Source organism: Hypanus sabinus, chromosome 26 (assembly GCF_030144855.1).
Source record: "Hypanus sabinus isolate sHypSab1 chromosome 26, sHypSab1.hap1, whole genome shotgun sequence".
Taxonomy (NCBI): domain Eukaryota; kingdom Metazoa; phylum Chordata; class Chondrichthyes; order Myliobatiformes; family Dasyatidae; genus Hypanus; species Hypanus sabinus.
In genome coordinates, this window is record NC_082731.1 from 32,616,972 (window position 1) to 32,641,143 (window position 24,172).

The 24,172-nt window shown below is 42.5% G+C and overlaps 1 protein-coding gene across 1 annotated transcript in view; it reads right to left on the minus strand.

Annotated features, from left to right (window-relative positions):
• LOC132381739 (ryanodine receptor 1-like) overlaps positions 1-24,172 on the minus strand; it is a 500,293-nt gene that overhangs the window by 386,747 nt on the left and 89,374 nt on the right. Inside the window, exons 21-28 of the mRNA XM_059951310.1 lie at positions 20,303-20,519; positions 19,103-19,207; positions 18,521-18,624; positions 18,352-18,435; positions 16,717-16,876; positions 13,762-13,909; positions 3,361-3,566; positions 731-905 (exon numbers count right to left, since the gene is read on the minus strand). Of these exons, the coding sequence (XP_059807293.1) occupies positions 731-905; positions 3,361-3,566; positions 13,762-13,909; positions 16,717-16,876; positions 18,352-18,435; positions 18,521-18,624; positions 19,103-19,207; positions 20,303-20,519 (1,199 nt within the window). The remainder of the gene's footprint in view (positions 1-730; positions 906-3,360; positions 3,567-13,761; positions 13,910-16,716; positions 16,877-18,351; positions 18,436-18,520; positions 18,625-19,102; positions 19,208-20,302; positions 20,520-24,172) is intronic.

A 24,172-nucleotide genomic window follows, 5' to 3' on the forward strand; every position in this document is an offset into this window, starting at 1 on the left:
TCCTTAGTAGCCTCTTTACTTCCTCAAAACTACCTGTTCCTCCACATACCTTCGTATCTTCTGCAAACTTTGCAACAAAGCCATCAATTCCATTATCCAAATCATTGACAGAGAACATAAAAAGCAGTCCCAACACAGACACCTGTGGAACACCACTAGTCTCCGGCAGACAACCAGAAAAGGCCTTTATTCTCACTCTTTGCCTCCTGCCAATCAGCCACTGCTTCATCCTGTAATACCATGCTCTCTTAACCTGTTAAGCAGCCTTATGTATGGTACCTTGTCAAAGGTCTTCTGAAAATCCAAGCAGACAGAACCAACCGATTCTCCTTTGCCTATCCTATGCATTTAGAACAAGGATGATTTTTAACTTACTAACTGTAATATAATACTATCAGATCTTTGGAGGTGTCAGCCAGTTAAGTTTTTGGCATATTATAATTGTGCATATTATGTTGCAAAATTTTGAAAGCTAGATATTATTTTCCGCCATTAAACCATCCTACTGAAATGTCTTTTTTCAATTAACTATGTCATGAAATGGATATCAAATTACACTTCCATCTTCATTGACAAGGATCATCAGAGGATTACTATTTGCAGACAATGCTGTTTTCTGAGGTGACAGATTATTATTCTGTGACAGCTTTGACATCACTGGAAAAATTCTCTGAAAAACCAAAATAATAAATGCTCTCACGCATCTTTCAAAATCCCTACAATAACTCACCATCGCCAACTTCAATGTCCTTGAAAGCCAACTCGGAACCAGAGTCTCTGATTAGCATCTCGCCGTTAAGCGTGAACATGATGTGCATTTCATTTAAGTCAATCATACAACCAACTACATCGCCAGGTTGCCAAGTACGTCCAAAAGGCTCACTCCCTATATGCCAGCGCTGACCCTGAGGTAATACAGAGAGAGATACTTAGGAGTCTGCAGCCGACACGAATCTCATTGGTGTGGAAGAGCATTTTGAATATAGGGTTAAAAGAGCAGACCATTGCTAAAGCTTTGTGATCTTGTGGGCATTCTGTGTTTTCCAATTAAGTTGCAAATCTACATAACAAAGATCATTGTGAGATCACTCCTTACAGAGATAACACAGCTGCATAAACAAAGTAAGTGTAGACAAAGGTGCCACAGACCCTGAGAAGAGACTCTATTGACAGTCAACTCTTTGACATCTAAGAGGGATACTGGTTTTAGTCATCTGTCTGCCTCCGGAAATAAACACAAGCTGATTTCCTTGCAACTCAGAATTCCACGCACGTGGACTCCATGACATTACGTTAAAATCAGAGATTTGCCATTTGAAGTCTGGTATCAAGCTCTATTTTAAAATTCCCTGACAAACGGTTAAATGGTTTTAGCAAATGGGTAAACATAGCCTCAAAATAAGCAAAACTTGAAGCAAAACAGTTTTTTGTGTTCCACAATTTCAAAAGGGTAGTATAGCATTTACAGTAATGAAACCACTCGATCAGCACTACAAACATAAGAATTTGTACACCATGCATGAGCTTCCTCTCAAGCCTTCTTGACGAAGCCCATCAACATATCTAGACCCTCCTCCTTCACTTTATTCAGCTCCTTCTTAAATGAATCTATATATTTAGCTCAGCTAATCCTTGTCAAAATGAGTTCTAAATTTTAAACACAAACTGTGTAGAGAAACTTCTCAGGTATTTCCTGTGGGACGGTGGAAGGATAGAAGCAATGGAGAACCCAACAGTGTATCAGCTAAGGAGATGACTTAAAAATCCAATTCCAACCTCTGAACTGTAACCTGGTCAGGGAGGTTCCTTTAGCTCACTCCAATTATTGAAGAAATTAAAGTGCCTCTTAAGTCTGTTTCTGCTTTACAGCTCATCAAGACCCTGCTTCTACAAAAACAGCCTGCAGACTGGGCTGTATGTCGTTGGCCACCACTGAACAGTTCTAGATTATGTGTGCAAAATGCATGGCCCCTCAGAGGATACTGGAACGAAAAGCACAGGCTTTCTCGTCTATGTGACAAATCCTAAACTTTGCTTTATGATTTCCTTTGCATTGAAATTGGGTGATGAAGCACAAAGAAGCAGGATGTACATGATCCATTTGCTACTATCTTCTTTACATCTCAAAGCTTCCAACACTATAGTCAGGCCACCGTTCTTTTATTTTGCAAACTTTCTTGATAGGTATTCTGATATTATTTTAATAACACTTCTTCCCAGTTTCCCTGGTGCTTCCAAATCATTTCTATTTACAGAGCTTCTTAATTAAATCTTTAACATAAGCTTGTTACTTTCAATTTCTATTCCTCTGCAAAATTTTCCAGTGCTTTTGTCTTCTGCTTTTTTTTATATATGGGGTTTTATAACTTATGTCACTATATTTAGTCTTTAATTTAGTTGTATCCTGCCCCTCTTAGAGATGCACATTTTCCAAGGAGTAGATGCCAGCATCTTTCCTACCTTGGAGCTAACTCATACCTAAATATACTGATATTCATTTACCAATTACCTGCTTCAAAATTTATTACCTCTCTGTAGTTTACCTTTCAGCAGTCAAACTAATTTTTTTTTACTATGGGTTACAACGTTGCACATAAAAGTGATTGAAACTATTTAAGAGCAATTAAACAATAGTGAGTTTTGCCTCTTTTCATTATATGTGGATGTCATTACTAATTATAAAACATTAGAGTTCATGTATAGGCTGGAAATGTCAGGGGTGACATGAAAGGGAAAAGGGAAAGAGTGAGATCAGACATGATCGTGGTTCAGTAATTCTCACTGGTGAACGCTATACTTGAATTCTTACCACCTGAGCTTACTGTAATGCTTTAACTTCACTCACTGTCTAGACAAAGGAACATGAAGATTAATTGTAAACACAAGTATTTGACTCCCATCCACTCCATAATGTACTGGTTAGGCACAGGAGTACATTCAGCCAGAGACTCATTCCACTGAGATGTAACACTCCACCGAGATGTAACACTGAGCATCATAGGAAGTCATTCCTGCCTATGGCCATCAAAATTTACAACTCCTCCCTCGGAGTGTCAGCCCATAGGGTGGTCCTGGACTTATTTCTACTTGGCATCATTAACTTATTATTATTTAATTATTTATGGTTTTATATTGCTATATTTCTACACTATTCTTGGTTGGCGCGGCTGTAACAAAACCCACTTTCCCTCGGGATCAATAAAGTATGTCTGTCTGTCTGTACACTGCAGTTGCTGCGGTCAAATCAAATGTACAACATGCTAGAGGAACTCAGCAGGTTGGGCAGCTAATCGTTCATTTCTGGAGCTGTGCAATAGCAATTGAATTGTAAATTTCAAGAGAAAAAAAAATGCAACGAACCTTAAATCCATTAAACACAAAGGCAAGGTCATCAACACCCAGCGGTATATCAGGCCTGCAGTCAGGCCGCGCCCATCCTACCCTCATTTCCCCGACGGTTACAGCTTCAAACTCAAAGTACCACTTTCCACTCTTCACTGCATACGACTTCTCAGCACGAAACAGCCGCACCTTTTCAGTGCGGCCTTTGCCTGTAACATGGGCAGCTGGCAAAAGAAAAGAATGTGAGTGATTAAAACTGACCGTTGAGTATCATGACATACAGAAATGGTAATTATTTAAATCTCCCACCCTCAACCTGCAAAATCATCTACAAATCCCCTCAGTTCCCAAATTGTCCTTCAAGCACACTGCATTCACTATTAACACTCTGCATATTGTTGGGAGTTGGTGGTGTTCATTTAAATTTTCCTCATGCAAGCCGATATTGATCCATATGATCTTGGGCCATATGCATCAGTGTCTTGGGGTTTTTGCATAAGACAGAGACAGATGCTCAGCAATGCCATTTTAACATACACAGCACTATGTCCTTCAAACAGGCCATGAGGAGATGCTTACCAAAGAAAGTCATGCAGACCTTACTTAACTCGCATTGAAATATCTGACCTTGCCTTACATCGAGAATATATCAGAAATGACAGCTTGACTGCCTGAACTTCAAGGAATCGTAATTGCACACAAATCAACAGCGACTTTAGGGAAACTTGTCTCATGAACCAAGGCATCACTAAAGACAACTGACAAATCAATGTAGTGTACAGGAGACTGCAAAAAGAACTATGCTGGCCAGACAGGACCTAAGCTCTCAACTCGTCTACAGGAACACAAACTAAACACATGTACAGAGTCATGAGCTACTGTCTCTTGAGCTCAGTACACGAAGACCAAGAAGGTTACCGCTTTAACTGGGACACCACAGAGAAACACGGAACATGCACGAGAATCTTTAGTAGTGTGGCTCTCTCCTTCTGTAAACAGACATGTACAAATAGATGCCATCTACAAAGTCCTAAGAGCCACAGAAACACGAGCCAATGGATTGCAAGGGTCAAATGAAAGGCTGGCCAATCGGGATCGAGGTAAGCAAACTGAGAGCTATATAAATGTGAGTGCTCCCAGAGAGAAACACCTACAACTGCACACTGATGATGTCATCTCGACTGATAATGAAACGCCTGCAAGCTAATTGCCAAGCTCGGTAAACAACGCAATATCAAAGGCCATGAATGTAGACAGACATAGTTCAGGGCCCAATACTGATCATTAATGAAGCCCACATTAATGATAAGTATTGGGCCCTGAATTATGTCTATCTACATTCACTATCTACAGTGCAACCTACCAACCAGAAAATTAACCACCTATTTTTCTACCTGGCAATATCTACACAGATAATATCTTCATCTACCACGGTCTCATCAGCTCTTAACTATACGTAACAAGCTTTGTGGAATAAATTCTTAAATATGTTTTCACCAAGAAAATGTGAGAAGTGTGAGGTTCTACATTTTGGCAGGAACAATCCAAATAGAACATACAGGGTAAATGGTAGGGCATTGAGGAATGCAGTGGAACAGAGAGATCTAGGAATAACAGTGCATAGTTCCCTGAAGGTGGAGTCTCATGTAGATAGGGTGGTGAAGAAGGCTTTTGGAACGCAGGCCTTTATAAATCAAAGCATTGAGAACAGAAGTTGGGATGTAATGTTAAAATTGTACAAGGCATTGGTAAGGCCAAATTTTGAATATTGTGTACAGTTCTGGTCACCGAATTATAGGAAAGATATCAATAAATTAGAGAGAGTGCAGAGACGATTTACTAGGATGTTACCTGGGTTTCAGCACTTAAGTTACAGAGAAAGGTTGAGCAAGTTAGGTCTCTATTCATTGGAGCGTAGAGGGTTGAGGGGGGATTTGATCGAGGTATTTAAAATTTTGAGAGGGATAGATAGAGTTGACATGAATAAGTTGTTTCCATTGAGAGTAGGGGAGATTCAAACGAGAGGACATGATTTGAGAGTTAGGGGGCAGAAGTTTAAGGGAAACGCAAGGGGGTATTTCTTTACTCAGAGAGTGATAGCTGTGTGGAATGAGCTTCCTGTAGAAGTAGTAGAGGCCAGTTCAGTTGTGTCATTTAAGGTAAAATTGGATAGGTATATGGACAGGAAAGGAGTGGAGGGTTATGGGCTGAGTGCGGGTAGGTGGGACTAGGTGAGATTAAGAGTTCGGCATGGACTAAGAGGGCCGAGATGGCGTTTCCGTGCTGTGATTGTTATATGGTTATATGGTTATGTGTCCGACACAAAACTTTCCATAAACCATTTTAACACTGTCTAAGTGAATCATGATCTACTCAGTAGATGTTGTTATATCTTCATAATTTTTTCCAGTAATTTGCCAACTGACATCTGGTTAATTGCTTTATTGTTCCTTTTTTCCTCTCCCTCCTTTCGTGAAGGCATTGAGTTACAGTTGCTACCTTCCCATCTGCTGGAACTGTCCTGCAACTGAGGAATTTCAGTAGATTTTATTTGGTCATTTTTCAGAATCACGCCATCTATGAATCATCCTAATAGCAGTGTCATTGGTGAATTTGTGTACCGCATTGGAGTGATACAGTCATGTGCATATATGGATTAGAGCAGGGGTCTAAACCAGCAGTCTTGAAATGCACCAGTGTTGATGATCAGCAAAGAGATGTTGTTACGAATCCTCAATGATTGGGGTCTGCTGATGAGGAACTCAAGCAACCAGTTGCAGAAGGAGGTACAGAGCTTCAAGTCGTGAAGATTGATAGGCTTGGTGAGATGACTGCATTGAACGCTGAGCCGCAGTTAATGAATAGCAACCTGACGTCAGTGTTCCCGTTGTGCAGATTGCAGGGAGAGAAGAGCAAGAGAAATCATACCTGCTGTGGCAATAGGCAAAAGGGATCCGATCCAGGTAATCTCAGAAGGAGAAGTTGATTCACACTAAAACTAACTGTGGCAAATTCACTGAGGTCCGCTGACAAATCTTTGAATGTGGCCTAGTCCACCGACTCGAAGCCAGCCCAAGCTCGCTCCACCACCTCTTCACAGCCCTCTACCCCGGCACTGTGCTCTTCAGTCTTGGTCCGTACACAGGCAGAAGATGCACAACTGTGTCACCTGATTTACCAAGGTGCAGGAAAAGAATGGAGTGGAAGGTGTACTTGATGCAGCAGTGGTTGAGTGTGTTGGATCCTCTTGTGCTGCAGGTGATGTGTTAATAGTAGATAAGCAAAGGCTTTTTTCAAACTGGCCTGATTAAAATCTCCTGCCACATGGGGTGATGGGGTATGCAGATTCGTTCTTGTTAATTACGGCATTTAGGTCCCCAAGCGCTGGCTGGATGTCTGTCTGAGGTGGTACATAGACTACAGTCAGGAAGGCAGAGGAGAACTCCTACAGTAGCTAGAAAGGTTGGCACTTTAGTGCCAGATGTTCAAGGTCAGGGACAAGACCTCCACATCCATGCACCACAATGTTTTATCACAAAGCAGATCCTGTTGCCTTTTTTCCCTGCCACTTTTGAAGGAAATCAGGAGGGTGAACAGAAGGCATGAGGATGCTCTGGCAGACAACGTGAAGGAGAATCTAAGGGCTTCTACAGATATATTAACAACCAAAGGATTGCAAGAGACAAAATTGGTCCCCTGGAAGATCAGGGTGGTAATCTATACGTGGATCTGAAAGAAATGGGGGAGGTCTTAAACAGACTATTTTTGCATCTATATTTGCACAGAAGATGGACACAAGAGCCTATAGACGTGAAGCAATGTAGCAGCAAGGTCATGGACCATATACAGATTACAGAGGAGTTGTTTCTTTCTGTCTTGAGGCAAATTAGGGTGTATAAATCCCCAAGGCCTGACCATGTGCTCCTTCCGACCCAGTGGGAGGCTAGTGCAGAAATTGCAGGGGCCCCTAGCAGAGATATTTAAGACATCTTTAGCCATGGGTGAGCTGCTAGAGGATTGGAAGATAGGTGATGTTTAAGAAAGGCTCTGAGAATAAGCCAGGAAATTAGAGGCTGACGAGCCGGACGTCAGCAGTGGGGAAGTTACTGGAAGGTATTGTGCTTGAGCCAACCAGGAACGAGGCTATTTTGGACATGGTGATGTGTAATGAACAGGAATTGATAAGTGATCTTGAAGTAAAGGAGCCATTAGGAAGTAGTGATCATAACATGATAAGTTTTTATCTACAATTTGAGAGGGATAGGGGCAGATCAGAGGTGTCAGTGTTGCAATTAAATAAAGGAGACTACGGAGCCATGAGGGAAGAGCTGGCCAAAGTTAAATGGGCGGATGCCCTGGCAGGAAAGACAGTGGATCAGCAGTGGCAGATATTCTTGGGCATAATACAAAAGATGCAAATGCAGTTTCATTCCAATGAGAAGGAAGGATTCAAAGAGGGGGAAGGGGCCACAGTGGTTGACAAAGGAAGTCAGAGATTGTATAGCATTAAAGAAAAAGAAGTATGACAGGGCTAAGATGAGTGGGAATACAGATGATTGGGAAAGTTTTAAGGAACAGCAGATCGTAACTAAAAAAGCAATACGGAGAGAAAAAATCAGGTATGAGCTCAGTCTAGCCAGGAATATAAAAGGGGATAGCAAAAGCTTTTTTAGCTATGTGAAGAGAAAGAAGATAGTTAAGAACAATGTTGGCCCCTTGAAGAATGAATTGGGAGAAATTGTTATGGGAAACAGGGAAATGGCAACAGAATTTAATGCATACTTTAGATCTGTCTTCACCAGGGAGGACACAAGCAATCTCCCAGATGTATGGATGGGCCAGGGTCATAAGATATCAGAGGAATTGAGACAGATTGACATTAGGAAAGAAACTGTGATGAGTAGACTGGTAGGACTGAAGGCTAATAAATCCCCGGGTCCAGATGGTCTGCATCCGAGGGTTCTAAAAGAGGTGGCTCAGGAAATTGCGGATGCATTGGTAATCATTTTCCAATGTTCCTTAGATTCAGGATCAGTTCCTGAAGATTGGAGAGTGGCTAATGTTGTCCCACTTTTCAAGAAGGGAGGGAAGGAGAAAACGGAGAACTATCGCCCTGTTAGCCTAACGTCAGTCGTGGGGAAGATGCTTGAGTCCATTATTAAGGACAAAATAGTGGCACATCTAGATGGCAGAAATAGGATTAGGCCGAGCCAGCATGGATTTACCAAGGGCAAATCATGCTTGACTAATCTGTTGGAGTTTTTTGAGGGTGTAACAAGGATGTTAGACGAGGGTAAGCCAGTGGATATTGTGTACCTAGATTTTCAGAAGGCATTCGATAAGGTGCCACATAGGAGATTGGTGAGTAAAATCAGAGCTCATGGCATTGGGGGCAGGGTTTCAACATGGATAGAAAACTGGTTGGCAGATAGAAAGCAAAGGGTAGCAGTGAATGGGTGTTTCTCAGACTGGCTGGAGGTGACTAGTGGGGTACCACAGGGCTCTGTATTGGGACCACAGCTCTTTACGATTTATGTCAATGATTTAGATGAGGGCATTGAAAACTATATCAGCAAGTTTGCTGACGATACTAAACTGGGTGGCAGTGTGACATGCGAAGAGGACGTTAGGAGAATACAGGGAGACTTGGATAGGCTGAGTGAGTGGGCAGATACTTGGCAGATGTCATTCAATGTGAATAAATGTGAAGTTATCCACTTTGGAAGCTGGAACAAGAGGGCAGAGTATTGTCTGAACGGTGTCGAGTTAGGTAAGGGAGAAATGCAAAGAGACCTAGGAGTCCTAGTTCACCAGTCAATGAAGGTGAATGAGCAAGTGCAACAGGCAGTGAAGAGGGAAAATGGAATGTTGGCCTTTGTTACAAGGGGAATTGAATATAAGAGCAAGGATGTTCTTTTGCATTTGTACAGGGCCCTGGTGAGACCACACCTGGAATATTGTGTACAGTTTTGGTCTCCAGGTTTAAGGAAGGACATTCTGGCAATTGAGGAAGTGCAGCATAGATTCACTAGGTTGATTCCTGGGATGGCAGGGCTGTCTTACGCAGAGAGATTGGAGAGATTGGGCTTGTACACGCTGGAATTGAGGAGATTGAGAGGGGATCTGATTGAAACGTTTAAGATAATTAAAGGATTTGATAGGATTGAGGCAGGTAATATGTTCCAGATGTTGGGAGAGTCCAGTACCAGAGGGCATGGATTGAGAATAAGAGGTCAGTTATTTAAAACAGAGTTGAGGAAGAGCTTCTTCTCCCAGAGAGTTGTGGAGGTGTGGAATGCACTGCCTCGGAAGACGGTGGAGGCCAATTCTCTGGATGCTTTCAAGAAGGAGCTGGATAGATATCTGATGGATAGGGGAATCAAGGGATATGGGGACAAGGCAGGGACTGGGTATTGATAGTGAATGATCAGCCATGATCTCAGAATGGCGGTGCAGACTCGAGGGGCCGAATGGTCTACTTCTGCACCTATTGTCTATTGTCTATTGTATTCCAAGGATCTGGACATGTATGAGGCTGACTAGCGATAGTCAACATGGCTTTACGCACGGTAAGTTGTGTCTAACCAATCTTAGAGTTTTTTGAGGAAGTTACCAGGAAAATTGAGGAAGGTGAGGCAGATGTTGTCTACATGGACTTTAGCCTTTGATAAATTCCCACATTTGAGGTTGTTCAAGATGACTCAGGATGAGGTAGTAAATTAGACACATCGGATTCTGGAAGAAGCTAGAGAGTGGTTGCAGATGGTTGCCTCTCTGACTGGAGGCCAGTGACTAGTGGTGTGCCGCAGGGAGCGCTGCTGTGTCCATTGTTGTTTTTCCATCGATATCAAAGATCTGGATGATACTGTGGTAAACTGGTCAGCAAATTTATGGCTGACACCAAGACTGGTAGTAGACTGAGTTAGACTATCAAAGCTTGCATTGGGATCTGGACCAACTGGTGAAATAGGCTGAGAAATGGCACTAACACGCTGTAATGTTTCACTGCTAATGTAATGGTTTCTCTGTAGCAACAGTGTTTGGAATATGACTAGAGATAACGGGGGCTTTGGAATGTGTGCCGGCCAATGAGAGGCATGTTGTTTCTTTCTTGCGGGTCTGAGAGAAGGTATTCGCGGACTTTTGTTTGGCGGAAGATGGAGAGAGAAGATGCCAGAATGGGGATGTCGTAGTCTACAAGATGGAGTGAACTTGGAATGTGGTCAGGAGTCAATGCCAGGGGTAAAATCAACGGAGAACAGCCAGACGGGAAAACCGTGAGCGCCAACGTTGCGCATTAGACTGTTTCATGAGAACGGGCCCTTCTTCCTTTTTGTTTCTTTACTAACCCCATAGTCAAATTAAGAAATACAAAGCTCAGTCATTTAACTGCATATTGTGTACTGTTTGTTATTTCATGGTACTGATTTGTAACAGGGGAGCACATCAGGCAGCATCTACCCAAACAAGATTTCTCAAGTTTGACCAGGCCGGTGGCTGTCCTACTCTAGATTAATCTGCTAGCCGAACCTGAGGGTTACAGGCAGATCAGGCCAGGTCTTCCACAGTGAGCGGTCGGGCACTGAGGAGTATGGTAGAACACAGGGATCTGGGAATACAGATATATAATTCATTGAAAGTGATGTCACAAGTAGATAGAGTCATAAAGAAAGCTTTTAACATATTGGCCTTCATAAATCAATGTATGGAGCACAGGAGTTCGGATGTTACTTTGAAATTGTAGAAGACATTGGTGAGGCCTAATTTGGAGTATTGTGTCCAGTTTTGGTCACCTACATACAAGAAAGATGAAAATAAGATTGGCAGAGAAAATTTACAAGGATATTGTCGGGTCTTGAGAACCTGAGTTAAAGGGAAAGATTAAATAGGTTAAGATTTTATTCCCTAGTACATAGAAGATTGCGGGGAGACTTGATAGAGGAATACAGAATTGTGAGGGATATAGAAAGGGTAAATGTAAGCAGGCTTTTCCCACTGAGGTTGGGTGAGACTAGAATTGGAGGTCATGGGTTAAGAATGAAAAGTGAAATGCTTAAAGGGAAGATGAGAGAGAACTTCTTCACTCAGAGAGCATGAAACTAGCTGCCAGCGGAAGTACTGGATACATTTGATGGGCCGAAGGGCCTATTACTGTGCTATAGTCTTCTCAGACTCTATGCCTCTCCCACCTAGTCCAAGTGGTAGATCAAAAAAACTCATCTGGGAGTATGATGGCAGGAGAGTTGAAGGTGAGTTATATTTCTGTGAAACCACCTTCACAGTAGCCCCTTATTCAGGTTCAGATTCAGTTTATTGTCATTTAGAAACCACAAATACAATGCAGTTAAAAAATGAGACAATGTTCCTCCAGAATGATATCAACAAAGCACATGACAAAATAGACTACACCAGAAAATCCACATAATGTCCGGCAATCCCTAATCCAGAGTCAGGAGAGGCTGCTGCGTATTAATATTGCGCTACCATCTTAGCACATTTCCTGGAAAGGAGCTCCAAATCCACCAGACAAAACAAGACCAAAAACTAAAGCTACAAGACCTGCACAAAACCACATAGTTACAACAGTGCAAACAATACCATAATTTGATAAAAAACAGACCATGGGCACGGTAAAAATAGTCCAAAGATGTTAAAAGACTATAAGGTCGAAAGAAACCACCACACTGTTTCCACAAGTCCTCAGGGTCCTGAAAGATTCGCCATCCCACGCCGGCAGCAGAAGGGAGTACCCCCGCTATGGACTTACACAGCACCGCCGGACTCAGTCTCGCAGACGCAGCACACAATGAAAGCTCCGTTGAACCCAGCCTCGCAGACACAGCACACACTGCAAGTGACCTGACCGCAGCCGACTCCGAGTCCGTCGAACCTCCGAGCCTCCGACCTTCCCCTCCGGCACAGCTTCTCTGAGCACCATCCTCTGCCAGGTGTATTAAGACGCCCCCGCCAATGGCCACCGGCAACGCGACCCCGAGGACTGGGGGCCTGTTCTTCTCAGCAGAGACCCGAACCTCACAGCAACAGCAGCAACGAAGAGGGCCCTCCTGTAGATTTCCAGATGTTCCTCCCGTGCTCTGTGCTCCCGCGTCCGTTTTTCATTAGATTAAGATTCCGCATGGCACCCCTGCTTAACAAATAACATATCAGCTCCGAATTGGCCGCTGCAAGCTGCGTCGCGCCACCATCTTGGTCTTCCTCCTCCTCCTTATGTAGTGTACCTCAGACAAAACAATCTTGCTCTCAAGTCCTCTGTCTTGATCTCCAGTGATCGAAAAGGATGCTGGGAAGGGATGGATGTGGTCTCAAGCACCCACACTTCAGGCTTCTCCGGTGGCTACACTTTCTGGTACAAAGGAGGTCTCCCTGACTCTTCCAGGCGTTATGCTTGCTTTGGGTGGTTTGTCCGACCTAGCCTGCCAGGGCTTAGGTTTGTGGGATCACTAATTAATTTAAATGGCTTAAAAGCCTTTCTCTAGCGCCATCCCAACTATTGACTGTCACTTACTGCATGTCCCTTTAATTTTGTTCCACACCTTCTTGGAGCACTTGGTTTCTCGTTGTTAAATTTATAGCGTCTTCTCCAGTTAAGATTAATAAATAATTATTAGATATATCAGACTTTTCTTTGCTCCCAATGATAAATTATCCTACCTCTAGAAACATAAACATAAAATTATGCAACAGATAAATAAGATAGAGGCAGGACAGTTGTTACCACTAATAGGTGAGGCTAGAACTAGGGGACATAGCCTCAAGATTCGGGGAAGTAGATTTAGGATGGAGGTGGCTGTTTTTCCCATAGGGTGGTGAATCTATGGAATTCTCTGCCTAATGAAGTAGTGGAATATATTTAAGACAAGGTTGGATAGATTTTTGCATAGTTGGGGAATTAAGGGTTATGGGGAAAAGGCAGGTAGCTATCGATCAGCCACGATCTTATTGAATGGTGGAGCAGACTTGACGGGCCAGATGGCTGACTCCTGCTCCTATTTCTCACGCTCTTATGTTCTCTGACCACATCATCCAGAGTTTCCATTAAACTACAGTCACATCGTCCTATACCGTAGATGATTCAAGAATAAATGTAAATAACTACCTAACCTTGCTGCCTTCTTGACCAATAAATCCAAGTACAGAAACACACAACTCTATCTTAGCATCTCACACACAAACTTCCTCAAGACGCGAACAATTTCAACAGATGCAGCTGCTCCCAGACTCACGGGTCGCCATCAGCTTCTGCATGCCGCAGCTAAACTCACAGCCTTCACAGCTATCCTTTTCAGTACATTATTTTGTACATTTCTCTTGTCAAATCATTACTTATGCCAGATGGACTACAGTCCTGGAAAGCTTTTCTCTACGTTTACATACTGCCACTGATTTATGGTTACTTACTGGTTTCTTGATCTGGTGGCTCAATGTTGTAGCCATAACCAATCAGTGTTCGGACAGCCTCACACAAACTGTTTCGATTTGTTTTCTTTGTACGCTCATCCAGGAGATTATACGGGACAAGGCGGGGATTTCTCTTATTCATTATGTCCTATAAACAGAAAAAGAAAGTTTCTGAAATTGAAGTCTATGATATCTAAATTTCAAACAGATTTATGCATCAAACAACAAGAGGGGCTCTTAAGCACGGCAGTAGCTTAACATGCTTCATGCCCCAACCATAATGTTAATTCCCCTGTGGAATGAGGGTTTTGCTCGCAAGGCTTGCATTAATGGTCAATTCTGATTGCCTTTTAGAAGACCACATTCTCGAGCTGCTCGAGACCTTCTGAAGGACTGTTCAGTCATTTAACAAAAATCGGTCGGAAGTTATGACTGACCAATTCTTCAGTTTTACGAGAAGTGGTGCAGGATGTAAAGTTTATGAATGTCGGTAAACATCTCCACTTCTAACCTTATTATGGCAGGTCATTGGTGAGCCAGCTGAAAATGGTGTTAAGCAGGGATCAGTGCTGGGACCTCCGTTACTTGTGTCAGAACATCGAACATTATAGGCCCTTTGGCCCACAATATTGTGTTGATCTTTTAACCTACTCCAAGATCAATCTAATGCTTTCTTCCTGCATAGCCCTCCATTTTTCATCCATCCACTTGCCTATCTAAGAATCTCATAAATGTTCCTAATGGCCCTAGCACCACCCTTGGCAGCATTTTCTACATATCCACCAATCTGCGTAAAAGACCTAACTTTGATATACTCCCTATACTTTCCTCCAGTCAATTTAAGATCATGCCCCCTCATATTAGCCATTACTGCCCTGAGTAAAAGGTGCTGGCTGTCTACTCTAATGCCTCTTTATCATCTTATACCTCTCTATCAAATCCATTTCTCATCCTCCTTTCCTCTAAAGAGGAAAACCCTAACTCGTTCAACTTTTCCACATAAAAGATCCAGGCAGCATCCTAGTAAATCTCCTCTGCACCCTGTCCAAAGCTTCTACATCCTTCCTATAACGAGGTAACCAGAACTGAACGCAATGCACCAAGAATGATCTAACCAGAGTTTCATAGAGCTGCAACATTGACTCATGGCTCTTGACTCAGTCCCCTGACTAATGAAAACCAACACACCACACACCTTTTTAACAACCCTTTGAAGTTTGAGGGATCTATGGACATAGACCCCAAGATCCCCTTTTTCTCCATAATGTTAAGAATCCTGCTATTAACCCTGTATTCTGCCTTCAAGTTCGACTTTTCAAAGTGGATCACTTCACACTCTTCTGGACTGAACTCCATCTGTCACTTCTCAGCCCAGCTCTGCATCCTATCAATGTCGTATTTTAACTACAACAGCCTTTTACACTATCCATGACACCAACAAACTTCATGTCATCCACAAACTTACTAACCTGCCCTTCTATTTCCTCAGCCAAGACATGTTTTCAAAAATCATGAAGAGCAGGGGTCCCTGCTGAACGCTACTAGTCATGGACATCCAGGCAGAATATGCTCCATCTACTACTACCCTCTGCCCTCTGTGGGCAAGCTAATTTTGAATATCAGCAGCCAAGTTTCCCTGGATCCCGAACCTCCTGACTTTCTGAATGTTAAATGTCTTTGTAAAATCCATGTAAAGACCATCTACTACTCTACCTGCATCAATTTATTTTGTTACTTCCTCAAATAATTCAAGTGAGGCTTATGAGTTACAACCTACTCTTTCACAAAGCCATGCTGATTATCCCTAAACAGTCTATGCTTCTCCAAATGCTCAGGATTCCTGTCTCTAAAAATCCTCTCCAATAGTTTACCCACAAATGACTCACTGTCCCATAATTCTTATTATTATCATCCCCATAACTTTTCTTGAACCAAAGCATACAATTTGCTAGCCTCCAGTCTTCTAGCACTGCTTCTGTGGCCAGGCAGGGTGCGAAGATCACTGCCAAAGGCATAGCAATCTCCTCTCTTGCTTTTCATAGTAAGCTGAGCTATATCCCATCCAATCCTGAGGACATCTATCCTTTTTCAGAAGTCCCAGCACATCCTCGTTCTCTTAGCCTGTTTTATGCTGTCCTCACATTTGTGAAGATTCCTCTGATTGGTGAATACTCAAGTACAGTATACATTAAGGAGCTCCTTATGTTGTCCATGTCCAGACATATTTCCCCTTTTATCCTGATTGATCCAAGTTATTTTTTTGTGTACACAGAGTGGAAGGTGCCTCTAATACTCAGTCGGGGAAGTGGGGGAAGTAGACATAACTGTGCTGTTAGAAGCTTTAAGATAATGGATATGAACAGAATGAAGGCAGATGGATCAGGAAGGAGGGTTTAATTTGGAACTATACTCAGAACTGTGTTGGTGCGTGGCCTGGTGGCTAAGGCATCGGTCTAGCGATCTGAAGGTCACTGGTTCGAGCCTCAGCTGAGGCAGCGTGTTTGTGTCCTTGAGCAAGGCACTTAACAACACATTGCTCTGCGACAACACCAGTGCCAAGCTGCTTGGGTCCTACTGCCCTTCCCTTGGACAACATCGGTGGTGTGGAGAGGGGAAGGCCTGCAGCATGGGCAACTGCCGGTCTCCCATACAACCCTGCCCAGGCCTGCGCCTGGGAAACCTTCCAAGGCGCAAATCCATGGTCTCTCGAGACCAACGGATGCCTAAAAAATACTCGGAACAGACGTCATGGGACAAAGGGCCTGTTTGTTCTATATTCATATTAATACGATAAAATAAAAACCAATTTGGATAACTATACATGGCATCCTGGAGGGGTACAAAAATTAAAATATGAGAATACATCTGGAGTACATTGGAAACAATCATCTATAATGTTTATCCATGCACTCTCAAATCCCGAGTATAAATTGAGGTCCCTTTTCAGCTCCTTACCTGCAAAATGCTGTACGTCCACCCCTGTCGGATGCGGTCTCTCGCCCAGACATTGTGACCATTTTCAGCCAGTTTGTCCACCAAAGTATTCTGAGCTGGAGTGAGCTTTACATGAGAGAGGTCAAGTGGAGCAGGTTTATACCCACTTGCCATGAGGTACCTGTGACAGAAGGGTGTCAGAATTCACATTAAAGAAACTGAACTCAAGCAAAAGTCTGGTCCAGTTGGCAATAAAAAAAAGAACAAAGACACCTAAAGCTGTAAAATACAGAACTGTAGAAATTGCTGAGCAAGTCACACTGGAGAGAGGAGACTGAGAAAATACTACAGAAAGAGGAGAGTGTGGGCAATGGGCAGGTACAGTAGTAAATGAAAGCAGGAAATGTTGGTTAAATAAACTGAGTAACAACATAAATTAATTGGTAATGAGTTAATGGTTGGACTCAGAAGTAACTCTGGTAGAATAACTACTGTTTAGAATGTAAAAAGGGGTTGTAGTTAAGAACGTAGGATTTAGAACAGTACAGCACAGGAACAGGCCATTCGGCCTACAATGTTGTGTTGAACCGGCTAAAAAGTAAATCAAAAACACCAAAACACTAATCCCTCCTACCCACACCATGTCCATATACCCCAACTTCCTTACATTCACATGCATATCTAAATGTCTCTTACAAGCTTCCAATGCCTTTGCCTCTACAACCACACCAGGCAGCGCATTCCAGGCACTCACCACTCTCTGAGAGAAAAACTTAACCTTCACATACCCTTGAACCTACACCCCTCTACCTCCTTTCACCTTCAATGCATGCCCTCTGGTATTAGACATTTCAACCCTGGGAAACAGGTACTCTCTGTCCACTCTACCTCAGCTTCTCCTAACCTCTCACAAACTTCTTTCAGATCTCACTGCTCAGCCTCCTACACTCTGGAGAAAACAACCCAAGTTTACCCAGCCTCTCGTGATAGCATGTGCCCTCTAAATCAGGCAGTATCCTGGTAAACCTCTTCTGCACCCTCTCCAAAGCGCTCCACGTCCTTCCTATAGTGGGGGTGACCAAATCCGTATGTACTCATAAGCTAAGACATCATAAAGCTTATGAGGCAACCACTAGCTAGGGCCAGGTGTTATACAGCTGAATGTGACATGAGGAAATTTCCACAAGTAATAATCCTTAATGGAGCTGAACCTCAGCAATAAGGAAGCATTTAATTTTAAACAGGTCTACTGTATTGGAGTTAATGCCTTGATGAACTGTGAGCACATTTTGCAGTTCCATGTTTTATTCAACCTATTTCTCCGGGAGAAGGTTCAGGAGCATGAAGATTTGTATGGCCAGATTTGGGAACAGCTTCTTTCCAACTGTGATAAGACTGCTGAACGGATCCTGACCCGGATCTGGGCCGTACCTTCCAAATATCCGGACCTGACTTGCACTACCGTACTTTCCCTTTTCTATTTTCAAATTATGATTTAAAATTTAAATTTTTATTATATTTAATTCAATTTGTACTTCAGGGAGCGTGAAGTGCAGAATCAAATATCGCTGTGATGATTGTACGCTCTAGTATCAATTGTTTGGTGACAATAAAGTAATTTATAAACATTCAACATTTAAAAAATCCGGAACATACGGCTTAGCCAGTTTGATTTTCTTTAGATTTTCTTCTGCCTTTTCATCAGCCATTCCAACATGACAGCCCAAAGCCAGAAGGGTCCTGAGGAGAAATGTTCAGAAAATGTGTTATCCACTATCCATAAAGCAAATAATAGATTTCACCGTTCGAGCCACATGGCACTCACTTCAGAGTTTCACCGGACATCTGTAGGTTGTAGTTTCTCTCCGGTTCAGGCAGCCTATGAAACTCCACAAGACAAGGATGCAGTTTCTTGTTGTCGTCCCGGATCTAAAGGTAAAACCAAAGAGTCAGAGCGCTATCGAGCACAGAAACGGGTCCTTGCATTCTCGGACTCCGTACCAAATGTCAGCTGGTCATACTGACTCGTTTTGGTATCCCAGCATTTCTGTCAACTACCACTCATCTCTACACACCAGGGTCATAGTCGTCAATGAACCTACCAACCTGAATCTCTTTGGGACGTGGAAGGGAACTGGAGAACCCAGAAAAAAATCCACACTGTCACATGGAGAACATGCAAACGTCACACAGATAACACTGAAGGTCAGGGTTGAATCTAGGCTTCTGGCACTGTGAAGCTGTTTCTCTACTACCTGCATTAACGTGCGACCCCTATAATATTATTTGCAAGCATAATTTCTCTATTTAAATGGTCCTCGTGTTTATTGTCCTCAGTTCACTCAGCGTTAACTTATTTCATTACATAACAAGATCATGAGCAAACGTAATTAAAAAATATTCTTACTGTGCCATACGTCCAGCCTAACTCGATCTTCGTTACAGCCCAAAGTTCATGGATGTTTTCTGCTAACTTCTCTCGTATCCGTTCCAGATGAGGTGGTAGAACAATCTAGATAATAAAAATCAACTTTCTAAAGTGACGCTAGGCACAGGAGTATCTGTACATAAGGTGACTGACAGGAAATGATGAAGTAGTGGTGGTTGGGGGTGTGGAGGGGTGGGTTAGTGGTGGAGGAGTGTAAACCATACCATTTCAAGTATCATTAACACTTAAAATCATAATGCCTTAGTATCTGCTGTGTTGTCAAACATTTAGGGAACTCCATGTCACCATCTTGAAATGACATCAAAAGACGGTAATTATGGGCTTTCTAAACACAGCAGGCAAAAGCAAAACAGAAATTTAAAAATACTCTAAACATAGAAATAATGGGCAGATTTCTCCATAGGTCCTTAGCTAACAAAAGAATAGGCTCAGGGATCCACAAACTAAACCATAAACAAGGAAAGAAGTATATTTAAGACCTATTGTGAAAAATAACATGCTGGTATTTATTTTATTTATTTATGCACACTTCATTTCATATCTATACTTAAGCCTCTAAGTTTAATTTTCATATAATTCTTTACTTTTATAATTGTTGAATGTTATTTTGTTGCTTGTCGTGCCCTGACCAACACGCCATGACAAATTCCTAACAAAATGTAGATGTACATGGCGAATAAAGTTGATCCCCAATCCCTGAGATTACAGGTTTACATAATCAGACCTGAAACACCAATGATCCCTTCCCCCTGCGTCAGGTGAGGCATTAGCCCACCGAATACCTCCAGCAGGTTGCTTCTAGGGGGTTATAAAAGATTGACAAGAATCTTGATTCTGGGTAACAAGTTATTAGTGCACAAAGAGCAAAGAGCATGGTTGAGGAAGGATTATTATAAACCAGATTGCACTATTCATTAGCTGCACACATCTGACCTCCCATTCTGTTGCCAGACTCAATATCAAGTCCAAGGGCATTCCATAATGACCTGAGCTGGCACCCTTCATATTGGCTCCTCAGCTAGTTCATTGACTATCATTTAGGAGATACCGTAACCGAATGTCTGTAATTATCAGAGACCTATAGAAATATAGGTCTCTGCAAATGTTTGCAAATAAAGTCAAAACTAAACGGAATCCACTTAAACAGTTAACATTTACCTGTGCTGTATCCACAGGAGATGGTGCAAATGCAGTATGTGACAATGATTGTGTAGGGCCCAGGAGGTTTCGAGTGTCATCAAAATCATGCTTATATTCTTTGATTGGCTCTATTCTCATTCTTTCCTTTGGCAGTAGAGCTTCATAACAAGGGGAGTAACCAGGTGGAGGCATGAACTTGAAGTCACCATGCCTTCCGCCCAGTAAAAATCGAACCCTGCACGCAAACAATGACATAAAAATCATTTAAAATCAGCAAGAAACAACTACTGAAATTTATTGCTACAGATTGTGTTGAAATAAACCACCAAAACTCACAGCAATAAACTGTTGTTTATCCGACACTGCCATCTAGCCTACGTGATGAATCAAAACACTCTTTAGTTGGAGCACTGTGTCAGGAGAGATGGGGGTGAACCATGTCTCTACAAAAAGTACACAGCATCCCCTCATGCCCCTCAGATAAATCAACCTTGATCTTAGGTCTTAAACACAAGACTCTAGATGCTGGAAATCCAGAGCAACACACAATCCTGTCGCTGTCTGTAAGAAGGTTTGCACGCTGTGGGTTTCCTCCAGGCTCTCTGGTTTCCTCCCACAGTCCAAAGGCGTATCGGTCGGTAGGTTAATTGGCCATTGTGAATTGTCTCTCGATTAGGCTAGGATTAAATTGGGGGATTACTGGGTGACACGGCTTGAAGGGCCAACTCCGTGCTATATCTCAATAAATAGATAAGTTAAATGCAAAATGCTGGAGGAACTCGGCAGATCAGGCAGTTATCTATGGAAATAAATAAACAGTTGATGTAGGGTCTTGGCCTAAAACATCAACTCCTTGTTGATTTCCATAGATGCTGCCCGACCTGCTGAGTTCCTTTAGTATTTTGCGTGTGTGGACCTCAAGTCTTCTGTCTAGTTCTCCAGTGACTACACATTGGCCAACAGGATGACAAGAAAGTGGGAGGGGGTGTGGGGGTCCCAAGCCCCCAATTCTCCAGTCTTTCCCGAAATCCACTCTAGTGACATGTTTTCTGACAGGTTGGTGGTTTCCAAGGATTGTGCTTACCTTCTAGCTGGTCTGTTCTGCTCTCAGGCTTGTAGGATTGATAGTTCATTTAAATGACTTAAAAGCAAATTACTTACTACATTAATTCCTGATGTAGTTTGCAGTTTTCACTTTCAAAGGCAATGAAAATAACAGCAAGATCTGCTCATCCTTTGGGATGCAGGTAATAAGGCTTTGCACAAGAATTAGTTGATGTTTCCATGCTGAATGCTGCGATTTTATAAATTTTATTTGGTACTTTTATTTTTCTGGCTTCTGTGACCAAGTTGATCAGGAACTGCAGGAAAGCAAGTTGAGGTCGGTTGGAATGGAAGTAGGATTTGTGTACTAGTGATCTAGTTGCATGTGAGGGCTCTCTAGTTTCCTCCTTTTCTCATCCAGCTCCACACCTGTTTATCACTGGTTTAGTATAAGGATTGCACCCACACAGGCAAGGATATGTGATAATTGTCGACACTATTCTGCAGAAGAACATAAGGCTTATCCAGTGCAGTCCCTGCAATAACCTACTCCATCATTATGTGTGGTAATTTAACCCTTGCTTTTTGCCTATTTACAAATTGTACACTGGTATGACCACTTGACCAACTTTTAACTCTTTTCATTCAATACAATCTTTTAGTTTGCCTTGGTGGTTCAAAGATAGTGACACAGTTCGCTGAAAACCTGCAAATACTACCATCTCCACTGCAGAAAATGGTGAATATAATCCAGTCCATCACAGCCAAAGCCCTCCTCAACCACTGAGTGCATTTACATGGAATGCTGCCACAAGAAAGTAGCATCCATCATCAAAGATCGCCACCTCTAGGCCATGGCCTTTTCACACTACTCCCATCAGGTAGGAGGTACAGAAGCCCTTTGGTCCCACACCACCAGGCTTAGCAACACTTATCAGTCCACAACTATCAGGCTCCTGAACTGGCATGGATAATTTCATTAGCAAACACGAGGAAATCTGCAGATGTCCTGACGAAGGGTTCGGCCCGCAACGTCGACGGTGAATTTCATTCACCACTACTCTACAAACAACAAACTCACTTTCAAGGACTCTTCACAACTCATGCACTTGATTGTTTTTATTTGCACAACTTGTCTTTCTTTGCTCATTCATTGTCCGTCAGTCTTTATTTATTCAGTTCTTCAAAAAAATTGTTGCATTTCTTTTTACCCTGTAAATGCTGCAAAAAATAAATTTCACTAGTATATATTAACATACACATACTTCAGCAAATTCACTTTGAACTTTTGAACTCCAAAAGAACTAGGAAGTTACTAACTATAGCATCACTTTGTTCCAGGTTGCGGGCACAGCAGGAGAAGGTGGCAGATTTCTGTTGCTGAGAAGCCGTTTTCCCTTTTCCAGCGGGTTTCTCTGCTCTGCATGCCCATTTGCACATCTTCCTAGGCTTAGGGATGGGGATATTTCATTCTGCAATATTCCTACTCTACACATTTCTGGAGAGCACTGGCTAAGCACATCCTCATATTTTCATCAACGTGACACAGGCATGGCTCAGGCCACAAAGGTGGCAGGTTTCAGAGTGATTCAGCTTTCATCAAGTCTCAAGAATCATGATACATATCTTAGTTATCAGCCATGAAATAATAGAAAGAGCAGAACATTAATTTTTCAGCAAAAAACATAACTTTTAAAATAATTTCAGGGCAATGAATAGGCAATTTTAATTTTCTGGAATGACTTGTATTAAACTCAAAATGACAGTTTTACCCACACATTTACATTCATCTGATCTGATAACTTTCTATCTTAGAATCCTCAAAATTTAGGTGACAGTTTCAAACCAGAGTTTTCTTTTATAACATGGAATATCACAGCACAGTACAGACCATTTGATCTTGGTCCGACCTTTTAACGTACGTCAAGGTCATCTAACCCTTCCCTCCCACAGTCCTCTATTTTTTTGTCATCCATGAGTCTACCTAAGAGATTTTTCAAATGTCTCTAGTGCATCTGCCTAAATGTCCCTAAAGTTTCTTGCTTAAAAGTGACTTTCAAGCAAGTAGGCAATTTCCTAATCAAACATTCTAAATGAGTTTGCAGCAGTAAAATTACTCACGTTCCAATCTGTGACACGAAAAATGTTTCTTTTATTTCATGTGACCTTCTGAAAGCCATTGCAATTTTAAAATCACAACAGAAAAGATGGTGGCGCGGTGTGATGCAGCTTGCAGCGGCCACTCCGGAGCTGATATCTGTTATTTGTTAAGCAGGGTGCTGAGCTCAATCCTAATCTGATAAAAAGCAGATATGGGAGCACGGGGGAACATCTGGAAATCTCCAGGAGGGCCCTCTTTGTTGCTGCTGATGCTGTGAGATCTGGGTCTCTGCTGAGAAGAACAGGCCCCCAGTCCTCAGGGTCGCGTTGCCAGAGGCCGTTGGCGGGGGTGTCTTAATATGCTCGGAGAAGCTGTGCCGGGGGGGGGGGGGGGGGGGCATGGTCGGAGGCTCAGAGGTTTGACGGACTTGGAGTTTTCACCGTGTGCTGTGTCTGCGAGGCTGGGTTCAACAGAGCTTTCATTGTGTGCTGTGTCTGCGAGGCGCCGTGGAAGTCCATAGCGGGGGTATTCCCTTCTGCTGCCTGTGTGGGATGATGAGTCAGCTGGGACCCTAGGGACTTGTGGAAACTGTGTGGTGATTTCTTTTGAACTTATGGTCTTTTAAAGTCTTTGGACTATTTTTACTGTGCCCATGGTCTGTTTTTTATCAATTATGCTATTGTTTGCACTGTTGTAACTATGTGCTTTTGTGTGGGTCTTGTAGCTTTAGTTTTTGGTTTGTT